At 37.1% G+C, this 13,845-nt stretch overlaps 1 protein-coding gene across 1 annotated transcript; it reads right to left on the bottom strand.

Moving 5' to 3' along the window:
- Positions 1 to 6,973: 6,973 nt before the first annotated feature.
- On the bottom strand, positions 6,974 to 11,527 carry LOC121510200 (succinate dehydrogenase assembly factor 1, mitochondrial-like). The gene is given in 4 exon segments (XM_041788151.1): positions 6,974 to 7,473; positions 7,476 to 7,496; positions 7,499 to 7,843; positions 11,354 to 11,527. Coding segments are annotated over 3 exon segments (243 nt in total). The 5' UTR covers positions 7,593 to 7,843; positions 11,354 to 11,527; the 3' UTR covers positions 6,974 to 7,345.
- Between the last annotated feature and the right edge of the window lie 2,318 nt (positions 11,528 to 13,845).

Raw genomic sequence — 13,845 nt, 5'->3', positions numbered from 1 at the left:
TTATACAGGTGCATCTAAAAAAAATAGGATATCAATTAAAAGTTGATTTTTTCCCTGTGATTTACTTCAGAAACTTAAGCTTACATATATTCTAGATTCATCTCAAAGGTAAACATTTCAGGATTTTTTTTTTGTTTAAATGTTGATGGTTGCAGCTCACAGCACAAACAAATCTATAATCCACTATCTCAAAATATTAGAACGACAGTGACACCCTTCTCAAGGAGGGTGAGCCACAGAAGGTCATTGTTGGAAGGGCAGGCTGTTCTGTATCAAAGCAGATTCATGGAAAATAGACTGGAAGGGAAAATGTGATAAAAAAAGGAGCAGAACCAACAGGGATGAGCCCAGCCTTCAGAGGATTGTCAAACAAAGCAGATTCAAGAATTTTGGAGAGCTTCATGAGGACTGGACTGAGACTGGAGTCAGTGGATCAAGAGTCACCAAACAGACTGGTCCAGGAAACGGACTACAGGTATCGTAGTGTCAAGGAAATCCTGAACCACAGACAGCGTTATAAATGTCCCACCAGGGCTCAGGAGAAAAAGAACTACTGTTACCCAGTGGTCCAAAGTCCTGTTTTCAGCTGAAACTAAATTTGACATTTCATTTGTAAATCCAGGTCCCAGAGTCTGGAGGAGGATCAGAGAGACCCAGAATCCAAGGTGCTTGAAGTCCAGTGTTTCCAGTTTCCACAGTCAGTGATGATTTGGGGTCCACTGGTCTTTATCAAGCCCAGAGCCAAAGCTATCAGCGATCTACTAGGAGATTTCAGAGCCCTTCATGCTTCCATCTGCCGAGAAGCTTTATGGCGATACTGATCTCCTTTTCACCTGCCCAGAGTGAATCCAGAACTACCAGAAACTGGTTTACTGACCATGGTGTTACTGTGTTTGATAGACCAGCCAATTAGTCTGACCTGAACCCCGTAATCTCTGGAGGAAGATGAGACACCAGACTCAACAATCCAGATGAGCTGAAGGCTGCTATCAGAGCGACCTGGGCTTCATAACACCCCAGCAGTGCCACGGACTGATCGGCTCCATGACAAAAGCAGAGATGCAATAATTTGTGCAAAATGGGCTCTGACCAGTTACTGAGAGCATAAATGAGTGGAATTTTCCAGAACCACAACATTTCTGTATTTTAAAACCTTTTTTGGACTGATGCTTTGTGATGTTCTAATTTTTTCTTTTGCTTTTTGTAAATGTTAAGCCGTAATCATCAAGATGAAGATCTAGAATGTATGAAAGTTTCACTTCTTGAATTAAATCACAGGAAAAACTTAACTTTTTCATGAATTTATATATTTTTTAGATCCACCTGTGTAAGAAAGTCCAGGAGTCACTCTTATGTGAGAGGGGTGCTTTTCTATTCTATAAATACACAACAGAATAAAGGGATGATCTTTACTTCACTACTACAGAGTTATTGTGGGAATTAGAGTTGAATTATAATAAACTATTTCTGTAAAATGTATACACACATATCAATAATAGGTCAAAACATTGATAAATTTGGTTTTCTTATAAGCCAACATGATACCAAATAAAGAGACAGTGGGAACAGAGAGGGGCTCTGTTTTTTCTTACTGGACTGAGCTAAATGATCCAGATCACTTAAAGAGTCTGGATTCATATCACTATGAAAACACTGATTAAAGTGGGAAAAAGGCAAATGGAAAAAGACCTCCATGGACTGAATGAAAGCAGGAGGAAAGAAAGTCCATGTTTTCACATTTAGTCAGAACATCTCTGATTCAAGAACAGCACCGTAAAACTGAAAGTATATAGGGATTTTTATTTAAAGAGCCATAGAGGTACAGATTGGTCATTGAGTGTGATGTGGGTTGTTAACGTGAGCATTCCTATCCTAAATGTGTGTAACATGTTAAAAAAAAAGGGTGAAAACTGAATTTCCCCTCAAGGATTAACAAAGAATATGCTTCTCCTCTTCATTAACACAAAATTTAAGGCATTAACACAGGAAAACAGCTGATGTCACAGATTCCTCTGCCTCACAGCAGCAAATTCCAGCACTATTCCAACTCTTACAACATAAATTTCACTACAATTAAAGGACTGAGCTGTTTTTTTTTTATTTCACATCTAAGTCTAAGCCTCAGTGGTCCCTCATGCTTTTATTTCTCTGAATATGGTATAGACTTCTGAATAAAGCAGTTCATTAAGTGATAATTATAAAAAGGAAAATAATTACACAAATACATCAATATATAAAAAAGTGGAATCATAAAGTTTCCTTTATAAAGATAAGCTGTTCTGAAATCATCTGGTATACATATTTAAATCTGTCCTTCAGAGGAGCGGGCCGACTCCAGAGCTTTGACTCGGCGGCGAAAACCAAAACTCTTTTCTCCACCTCGGCGTTGATCTGACTCTGCGAGGCTCGAGGGTTCTCTTTGATGAACTGTGAGATGCCCAGGATGCATTCTCTCTGCAGAAACAAAACATCAGTCTGAATGGTTACCAGCTCATAAGATAATGAGAGAGGAGCTAACTTGTTTAGATAGTATTCTAAGTTTTTGAAAGTCAAACCCCACTGTGCTCTGTTGTTAAACTATTAAAGGTAAACATCCTGCATGTAATGATAATAGAGTGATAAAAGGTTTAACTTATAAAGTGTTCCCTTCTGATGGCTACTGTAGATGAAGTAGAAATTTTAAATTGGGCTTATTTGCCATGTTTGAGTTTATGATCTTTCTTGGTAACCGAATGGTTAAACTTTCTAACTCTAATATTATAAGCATAGAAAAAGCTCCAAAATTTAAAATGTCTGTCACTGTGAAACACTAAAAAGGTATTATAATTCATTGGTACTATTAATGTTGTCTTCATTTTACAAAACTCCTGACTAATTTCATAACTCACACTTGAGTTTCTCTGTCTAGCGCTGGTCTCTCTTCATTGGCTTCCTGTTCAGGCAAAAGTAGACTTTATGTGCTGCTGACTTGTACAACTGTGAATGCCACTTCACCACCATACCTGTCTGATTTGATGAACCCTTACATTTGTGTGATTGCTTTGTGCTCCTAGGAGGCTGGGCTCTTATGTGCCCATAAAAAGACAGTTTGGATAGCACACTTTCTCTTTTTATGCACCAAAACAGTCTACCTGCAGAGGCAGGCATCTTCAGGTGATTTATTTTCTGTGTAAGTTTTTGTTTAATTTCTATTAATTAATCACAGGGCTGAAACATACGATTAAAAAATATATGCCAAATAATCATGCTCTGTTGCCATCACACAACCGGCTAAAGTAGCTTTCTGTGCTCTTAATTTTTATAATTTTATGGATAAAGTCCATATTTTACAGATCAACACCATCCTACACTAACTATCAAGGGGACAGTCTGCCCTCTGTCTTCACTTCTCCTGTTTAAAAAGCTAATAAAAAGTTTCTAAAGCCATTCAAAAGCATGTCTTTCTGATTGTTTTGTTACTGTTACTAAATCTACCAATAATGCAATCTTTCTAAATAATCGTCATTTGAGATTAACTGGTATAAATTAAATACAAAGTCTAAAATTGAGTAGTCCCCTGAAGATCCAGGTTTACTGCTGCATGTGAGTCTTAGATTGTTTCTGTTTTCTGGTGTCCTTTCATAGTTCAGAATGTTTTTAAATGTTTTCAGATTTTTAAATGTTCTTACTGTTATTTTGTTTTTACTTCTGTTTTTTTTTTAATCTTTGGATGGCACTTTGACTGAAAGCACTTTATAAATAAATGTATTATTATTATTATCATAAAATAAATGTATTATTATTATTATTATTATTATTATTCTCTTCTGCCAATTTCATGTTGGTTGTTTTAAAATATCTCATTTATTTGGTTCACGTACTTTGGTGTAAACTATTCCTTCACATTTGGCACTCACTCTCTAATCCCAGGAAGCACAGTTACCTTGTAAGCGTCCACTTGGTCCTGACCTGTGAGCCGGTTAAAAAGCTCTTTGGCCACCTGAATGCCTGTCACTGCTGCCAGAGATCTGCGGTCCTCTTCACTCTGTGAGTTCAGCCAGCGCAGCAGCGATATCTGCAAGAGGGAGGACAGAATCTCTATTAATTCAGTGGCATTGATTTATGTATATAGACACGCCTACAGTGTTAAACTTGACTCTTTGAGTCTAATCAACTTTTTAAATTTTGTTGTCTATTTTGCTTTATTATGGAGGTGTGACACTCCCTGAACAGAGATCTATTTATTTGTTATTGCCAATAAGGAAAGATCGTATTTTACTGTACAACCCTTCAGTAATGACTCAGTACTCTAAGTAGTAATAGTAAATATTTTTAAAAAATAAGTAAACTTTAGGTTTAATACTTTCACTTGAGTAAATTTATAGACCATTTCTTCTACTTGTGAAGGAAATTCTAACCAGAGCAACTGTACTTTTGCTTGAGTCCAGTAATTGTGTTTTTTACATCTCTGTTAAAAACCTTGAAATCAGTTTCTACATAAAACTCACAATGTGATTTATCTAAAACATTAAAGTTGACAGAGATACTGAGGATTTTAAAAATCACAAAGTGTGATTTTATCTAAAATATTAAAGTCGACAGAGATACTGAGGATTTTAGATAAAATCACAGAGTGTGATTTATCTAAAACATTAAAGTCGACAGAGATACTGAAGATTTTAGACAAAATCACAATGTGTGATTTTATCTAAAACATTAAAGTCGACAGAGATACTGAGGATTTTAGATAAAATCACAAAGTGTGATTTTATCTAAAACATTAAAGTCGACAGAGATACTGAAGAGTCCGGGGTTTAGTTTTTACAGGCTGGCTCCATTCACCATTATCCTGATTCAAAATAAAGGTTTTTTGGCCTGATCTCCGTATAAAACTGTTAAAACTGAAAACATAAATAATATCCCAAGTATTAGGGAGGGTATTTGGATGTTTTACCTGCTGAAATAACTGGTCGTTGCTCATTCCTTCCCCTGAGGTCATCGAACCCGACATAACGGAAGAACAAATAAAATGACGAATAATCGACGAAAAAGGAATAGAGGGGACAATTTTCACTTAAATAACCCTTCAAAAACTCATGGGCTAATACAAGCCACAGCTACACTGTCTATTTTCACAGAAATATAACGAAAACTGAGACGAATCTACTAACTAGAGGATGTCGATTATGTTACTTCCTGTTTACATGCCTTCTTCTTCGTTGGTGCCTACTCACAGACTCTAAGTATTAGTGAAATCGCTGCTGCCTCCCAGCGGTCATTCAGCGTAAACCTTTAATAAGGTCGAACATAAGTGGAAGATATTGTGTCTTTACATGAGTTAAAAGTTAAAATAAGGAAAATAAATGACTCTGTTACAAGCAAAACTATTGCTATAAAGATTACATTTTAGAAATGTAACAAAATTAATGAACAAATCATGTATTGTTTATTTACTAGTTTTATACCTAAGCTTATTCCAGTACCATATTATATCCCCATGTTATATATCCACCTTTTGTTGGAAAGACATTTTTGAGTTTTCTTTCTTATTTTGGAAATGCAGAGCCTGTTAAGTTTGAAATTTTAACAAATCTGAATTGTAAAAAATATTTTCCACAAATTTTCCAAAATTTATCTGAAAATTCTTAATATTTTAGCGTAGTCCATAAAAAGCACACCAAAATTTCTAAAATATTCCCTAAATGTTTCAGTAAAACTTTGTCATCATAATGCCAAAAAATCCTAATAAAAATGTTCCCCATGAATCAAATGTAAATTAGAAAAAAATCTAAGCAAATTCCCTAAAATTTACAAATCCATCACCCCAAATTCCAGACAAATTACCTGAAATTTCCATGAGATTCTTGAGAATTTAAAAAGCAAAATCTCCCCCCACAAAAAGTCCAATCAAATTCCCTCGAATTACAATTATGTTGTCGAACCTTTTATGAAAATACCTGAAATTTAATTTTTTAAAGTTATCCCAAATTCCCATGACAATGCTCCCCAAAAATTAATTTATCCCCAATTTTCAAATGATCCCCCCCAAAATATACAAAAATGACCCTTAAATTTTAATGAAATGCTTGAAAATGTCTAAGCAAATCCCCCAATACAAAAAAATACTGAAATTTCTCTCCTGACAATAACTTCAAAACTATAACAGCAAAAAGTATTTCTATGATGTAGGGATTCCAAAATGTAATGTCCTTGTATGCACACGTGTGAAATGAAAGCCCACTTTGAGTTTGCAAAATACTCCCCATGAAGCCAAGCAGACTTTCATGTGTTTTACTCTGAGGAGAGTCTTCTGTCTCCACTCCTCCATAAAGCTCAGATCAGTGGAGGTCTGCAGCGATGGTTGTCCTACTAGAACTCTGTCCCATCTCCACACAGGATCTCTGGAGCTCAGTCAGTGACCATCAGGTTCTTGGTCTCCTCTCATCTCTTTGGGTTACTGAGTGTAGATTAATGAGAATAATTTTTTTTTTCTACTGTACCAACAGGCTGAAAGATAAAATTGAAAAAGTGAAGGAGGTCTTGATACCTTCTGAATGCACTGTGGATGCTAACATGCTAATTAAAAGTGGATTTCCCACAATGATTTCTCCTTTAAACAGAATTAATTTCATTTAGGTAAGATGAGCAGGTGAACCTGACTGTTGAGGTGAGACTCTGTGGTCTGAAGTCCCTGACCAGAGTCTTAGGGAACTTCTGACCATCAAAACTTTGTAAGGTTGACAGAGCAGATTATGCAGAAGAAACACACATGCTCTACAGCTCCTTTCTCTACCTAATCCTTGGTTTTATGGCTTCAATTTCATTATAATCCTCTCATTTCAGAGCTTAGAGTACCCTTTCATTGTTATATCTCCTATTGTTGACATCTCTATTAAATAATGGTACTCTCTGACATCTTTGGTTCTCTGTGGTCTCAGTTAGCAGGGCTGGGTCCCTGTGTTGCTTTAGTCCTTAAAATGTTCAGGTTATGTATGTTAGCCGGCCTTTTGTTCTGGTTTTTATGTTCTGTTCTGAAGTTTTCTTCAAATGTCAAATCACTCAGTGAACCGCTGTTTTTAAAGTGTTTTACAAAGCTGCCATCTATTTACATCACAGATTTTATTGTCTTCTGTCAACATGAAGTTTATTTATTTTACACATCTAAACAGTCAAAGAAAACGTTTTCACTTGCTGTATTACAGCTGTTGTAACATGCTTTTTTATGTTAATGACTTCAGTTACTCCACATTGAGCGTTTATTTTCTTCTGAACATGAACGCAGCATCTCAGTCACAGTATCCAAGTCTTTGAGAGGTATTCGTTGGCATCGTTCAGGGTCCCATGATGGCGTCATCTATGTGAGAGGTCAGCTCTTGTCCCCGGGTTTAGAGAACGACCCCAGCTGTTTGGTGTTGGCGTCCTTCAGCTGCTCCAGCTGCCTCTGTCCTCGTCGGTACAGATACTCGATGTGCATCACGTCCGTCTTCTTGATGCGGCGTTCTCTCTGAACTCGTCCGGATTCGAGGGATGAAGCCCGGTTTGTCCTGACCGGCACGCAGGAACTGTCGGTACAGAGCGAGGACCTGCTTCTGAAGTTTACTGTGCCGAACCATCGCAGAGTCAACCTCAGCAGACCAAAAAGACTTCTTCTCAAATAGAAAAACCCCAGACACAAGGTCAATGGGATGATGTGTCTGTAGCAGCACAGAGATCTGCTTTATCTCCTGTGTTGTTCTTTCTGATTTCTTCTTACAAACAGCTGAAAAGATTCATGCCTGTCCAGGTTGAGGAGCTCTGATTGGCTGATGAGGTTTCCAGGTGTTGTGCTGATGCAGAGTAGACTGAGGAAGGATCTGACATTTGACTGTGGGAGAACAAGAAACACTGGGTTTAGACAGAGACATCTTCAGTCTCACTGTAAAAGTCTAGCCTCAGACTAGTCTAGCCTCAGACTAGTCTAGCCTCAGACTAGTCTAGCCTCAGACTAGTCTAGCCTCAGACTAGTCTAGACTCAGACTAGTCTAGCCTCAGACTAGTCTAGCCTCAGACTAGTCTTGACTCAGACTAGTCTAGCCTCAGACTAGTCTAGACTCAGACTAGTCTAGACTCAGACTAGTCTAGACTCAGACTAGTCTAGACTCAGACTAGTCTAGACTCAGACTAGTCTAGACTCAGACTAGTCTTGACTCAGACTAGTCTAGACTCAGACTAGTCTAGACTCAGACTAGTCTAGACTCAGACTAGTCTAGACTCAGACTAGTCTTGACTCAGACTAGTCTAGACTCAGACTAGTCTAGACTCAGACTAGTCTAGACTCAGACTAGTCTTGACTCAGACTAGTCTAGACTCAGACTAGTCTAGACTCAGACTAGTCTTGACTCAGACTAGTCTTGACTCAGACTAGTCTAGACTCAGACTAGTCTAGACTCAGACTAGTCTAGACTCAGACTAGTCTTGACTCAGACTAGTCTAGACTCAGACTAGTCTTGACTCAGACTAGTCTAGACTCAGACTAGTCTAGACTCAGACTAGTCTAGACTCAGACTAGTCTTGACTCAGACTAGTCTAGACTCAGACTAGTCTAGACTCAGACTAGTCTAGACTCAGACTAGTCTTGACTCAGACTAGTCTTGACTCAGACTAGTCTAGACTCAGACTAGTCTAGACTCAGACTAGTCTTTCTCACACAAAAATAGTGTCAACAAACATTTTTGGTCATTTTTGGAAATTTACACTGGATTTCTGCTGCTGATAATGACTGTGAAATCTTAGCTGCATATTAACTAATGTCTGTGCTCTAACGGTGTCCTGTGATGTCTAAGTTAACATGAAGTCTTATGAAGCTGTACGTCCTGCTAATGTTGTTGGTGTCTTTGTGCTGTCTTCATTTTTTGTTGGGTTTTGTTGCTTTGTTCCTCTGTTTGCTTTACAAATAAATTTTTTTTATTATTACTATATAATTTTGTCAACTAAAACTGTGAATAAAAATCTAAGTCAACTAATTTTCTTTTTCCTGCGTTTTTGCAGTTAAAAGTTACCAAATCTTTTTTTTTTTTAACTTCTTCAGCCCTAGCGGGACCAAATTTGGTCCTGCTCACCTTGATCCAAACAAACTTGCTCTGTGCACTCTATTTTTGCACAAAAATAATCATGTTACACATCAAATTAAACAGAAGAAGCTCAGCTACAAGCAAAAATAAACCATTTTTACCTACACCACATCCAACTCAAAAAGGACTCAGCTCAATAACCACATATCACAGTGGCCGTAGTGCTACGTAGACAGACACTTCCGCCCCCTATGGGATGGTGCCTGCTACTACAGACACAAACATAGTCTCATCTGAAAGCCCAGCCTCTACTGAAAATTCTAGTCATGTTTGTGCAGTTTTCAGTTGTTGTAACAGTTTCCTTTAGATTTCTGCACTTTATTTTGTGTTGTTTTTGTAACATTGAAAATAAATCTGCTCCTCTTGGTGTCAAACTTTAGTTCCTCTGTAAGACTTTCTTTGAAAGGGAACTATATGGAGCTCTGGGTGATTTCAGGGAGAAAAAAAAGAATTTCATAATGCAGGGACCACCTGTAATGGCATATGAGTAAAAAAAGTTTGATACCTCAGAATTTTCAAATGGCAGAGATTGGGCCAAATAGGGCCCAAATGGCACAAGAGGGGATTTCATCTGGACATTGCTTTCCTAAAATCTCTTTTATTATGTTCTGATAACCCTCTAGTGCAGTGATACTCAATGTGTGGCTCTAGAGCCACATGTGGCTCTTTTCTGATGATTTGTGGCTCTTTTGTCTGAATTTTTGTCACTTTTTGCCCATTTAAGCTGCCTTTTGCAATTAAATGTCACATATTTCCCATTTTGCCACTCTTTGATGCTTTTTGCCCATTTTCCAACTTTTTTTTCTGATTTTAGTCCATTTCACTGATTTTTTTGCCATGGTTTTGCCACTTATGGGCCAATTTTGCCACCTGTAAGTCATTTTTTTTTAACCGCCATTTTTCTCCTGGTATTTGCCGCTTTAAGCCCATTTTTGCCATTTCTTTTTGTCACTTTTCAACCTATTTTTGACACTTTTATCCTGCTTTGTGTAATTTTTTTGCCCCCTTTTGCCACTTCTCACCTATTTAACCTTTTGCAGTTAAATTCCAATTAATTCCCTACCTTCCACCTTTTTGCTGATTTTTTTAGTCACTTTTCACTCATTTTTTTTGTCATTTTTGTCACTTTTGGGCCATTTTTACTCATTTTTGCCATTTCTGCCCTTTTGCCCATTTAAGCTGCCTTTGCAATTGAATGCCACTTCTTGCCCACATTCCCAACTTTGCCAGATTTTGCCCATATTCCCACCTTTTGCTGATTTTGCCACTTCTTGACCTTTTTTTGCCACCTTTAACTTATCTTTTTGGTCACTTCCGACCCATTTCTTGACACATTCTGCCCTTTTTTGCCACTTTTCTCCCAGTATTTGCCACTTTTTGACCACTTTTGCCACCTTTAACTTATTCTATTTTCCACTTTTCACCACTTACATTGTTGCTCTTGTAAAAGTATTTTTCAGTAATTTGGCTCTTTGGTTGAGCAGGGTTGAGTTACACTGCTCAGTGGCATGAAAGTTGTGAAAATGTGGAGCTTTGGCTCACTGGAGATTGTTGGACTTCAACTGCATTATTTCTCTGGGATAAATGTGCTAAAATTGAAAAAAAAAACAATTGGGTGAAAATGACATTTTCCATTTGACAACTTGATTCTGTCTGATCCAGTCACATATATACACATATTTACACTTCTGAACAAACTTCACAAATGCCCTGGGCTGTAAATTTTGAGCAGTAGCCTAATAAAAGAAGCTAGGGCTTAACAGGTTAATCTTCTATGGCTCATATCTGGTGTTTTTCTAACAGTGTGAACTTCACAACAGTCACATTGGATCTGACATTTTCATACCAGATTTAGGCTGTTTTTTCTACACTGCAGACCTTAATGCTTAAAGCTGTTCCCATGACCCTCACTCTACTATAATTAACTCTCCCACAGGTACCAAGGCTTTGAAAATAATGGATCTTCAAGCAAGGGCGAGAGAAGGGATTGTAGAGAATTCAGTAAATTTGGCAATGTTATGAGAAGCAAAACTTTGGTCAGGACTCTTTCTCATCATCTGCTGTATCTACTCAAACCACACATGCACTCGGCTGAAAGTCAGCACTTAGCACGGTCACTTTTTAAACCGTAACACCACTATACTGACAGATACCGATATCGTTTCTTTCTTATTTCTAGAGTACGGGAAAACACAGAATATCAGCCAACAGAAAACCTTTGTAATGTTAGCTAAAGAGTTGACATAATAACACAGTAAGCTTACCTTCTGAACACTGGGTTTACAAACTGGTTTTAACCAGTCCGCTGTTTGTTTCCGTCAGTTAATAAACGTATTTATGGATATTTAACCAAACAGCAAGCTGTCTTACCTAAAAAGCTGTGTTAACTAATTTAAACCGCCTGTGTTTGACCTTAGCCCACGTTACAACACAAATGACCAAAAGGGACTACAAAATGGACTTCCGGTGTACAATTTCACAATAAAAGCAAGCTTCCTACACAATTACAAAACTCAAATTCAAGATTTCATAAGACCTGAACTACGAAAAATTAATACTCATATTTGCTCCATGAACAGTCAAAAATGAAAGGCATGAGATTTCATGCCAACCCAGAGGTGAATTTTCTGAATGAATGTAATGTTTGTGACATGCCAAATGGTTTTAGGAGGGCAGAACAATTTCTTGGGTTATAAACGCCCAAATTTCATGTTTTTTGGCTTTTGTTTCCTCTCTTCTGTTAATATGTCGTATGGTGATACTTATCATAACACATTTTTGCAGGTGTGTTGAGCTCATTAACAGTTGAACTATAAAAAAAGCAGAATAATGTTTGCTTTATGCAGAAAAGACCTGTCATAATATGGGTGGGCAGCTCTGATTTTTAAGTGGGCAACCTGGTGGTCTGGATGTCAGAGACCTAGACTAGTGTTTCATCATAGTACAGAGTTTATTAAATCACAGTGAGTCTGATTAAATCAGAAAAGGGTCAGGGTCTCTGCTGGGAAATTTAGAACATCCAACACTGAGTTCCCTGATTACAGATAATGCTAATGCAGCAATCTATGGGACAAGATGATTAAAATGGTGTAAGGTCGACTACAAAGCAGATTGGATAAGGATGTGTGTTAGTCAAAGTGACTTTTATGGCCTTAAATTTTAAATGACAAGCCACAGAACACATTAAAGTTAATCAAAAATATGGATCCAAAGTTACAAGGGTAATTTCCCCATTTAGTTTAAATTTTTTATTTCGTTTTCAATGTCAGTTTAATTTTAGTTGGATTTTACTGTTGAATTTAGCTTCTGATTTGTGAAAATGCTGTTTTATTTTAGTTTTTATTGTATTTGTAATAGTTCTTTCATTGATTCTTTGCATCCTAAAGAAACAAAATTACCAGAAAAAGCAAACATATAGGCTAATTAAAAAAATATTCAGAGACTTATCTTAACTGCCAAATTATTAGTCAGACTTGAAATCTGAATACAACACAAGACCTAAAATGATTATTGTGTAAAGCTTTTAACAGTAAAATCAGACTCTTCAAGACTCCTTTGGCTTGGGTAAGCCAACATATTTGTTTTATTGCTAAAGGTTAAAGTAGACAGAGTTACTGGAGACATGTTGTTGAACATGTAAATACATACAAATCACTCAAGTGTGCACACAAATTTAATGTCACATCATTATCTAAAAAAGGGACCCATTTCTGACAGAGCAAACTCACCCAAAATTGTAAATCACACTGACTGGGACAAACATACAGAGGTGTCAAGTAACTAACTAGAAATACTTCGTTACCTTACTTAAGTAAAAATTTTGGGTATCTATTCTTTACTGGAGTAATTATTTTTCAGCCTACTTTTTACACTCCTTACATTTCGCCTATCCAGATAAATCGCGCCATCCGGATAGAGTGAGTTTGATTATGGTTGGATGAGAAGTATAAACTTAATACCATTCCGACACCCTGTTGGTTTGCACGTGATCCATCGCACCTGCGCACGACACACATCAGTCACACTCCAGCAAGGAAATATCAGACGAATGTAGCCTAGTAAAAAACAGAAAAGAAAAAACTGATGTAGCCTAGTACGAAGATGTCCGTGGCAGAGACTCAAGAGAACTGGAGCGAAGTGTCCCAACCAAGCACCGAGGAGGTTGGTAGCCAGGAAGATCAACACTTATAGGTAACTAGTCATCACGTTTTCTGCTCAGTGAAACACTTAATGCTCAGTAGTACACATATATGGTTCTTGAATGTATTTGCATTGTACTAACATGCGTTCATTTTCAGTGGGCATAAATGTGGCTGAAACAGGTGCATCCCAAATTTTTCAACATTAACATTTTAATATAACATTATAGTCAGAAAGTCAATATAGTTAGGAAAATGGTTTTTGTGTGAGTGTGTGTGTGTGTGTGTGGGGTGATAGTGCACTATAGGCCCCTGTGGCACGGCCTAAGCTTTTGTCCTTAATGGAATTTTTCCCCCTTACATTACTTTTACTTTTATACTTTAAGTAGGTTTGAAACCAGTCCTTTTACGCTTTTACTTATTAAAAGCTTGAGTTGATACTTCAACTTCCACAAAAGTCTTTTAAAAATCCTAGTATCTATACTTCTACCTGAGTAATGAATGTGAATACTTTTGACACCTCACCTCTGCAAATATAAAGGACGTGTTGGTCATTTTGCTTATGTCAAAGACTAAACTTAGGATATATTGTCTATAATTCTATTATTTTAATGTCA

The sequence above is a fragment of the Cheilinus undulatus genome, linkage group 5, assembly GCF_018320785.1.
Source record: "Cheilinus undulatus linkage group 5, ASM1832078v1, whole genome shotgun sequence".
Taxonomy (NCBI): Eukaryota; Metazoa; Chordata; class Actinopteri; order Labriformes; family Labridae; genus Cheilinus; species Cheilinus undulatus.
This window is presented reverse-complemented; position numbering and strand designations above follow the sequence as displayed.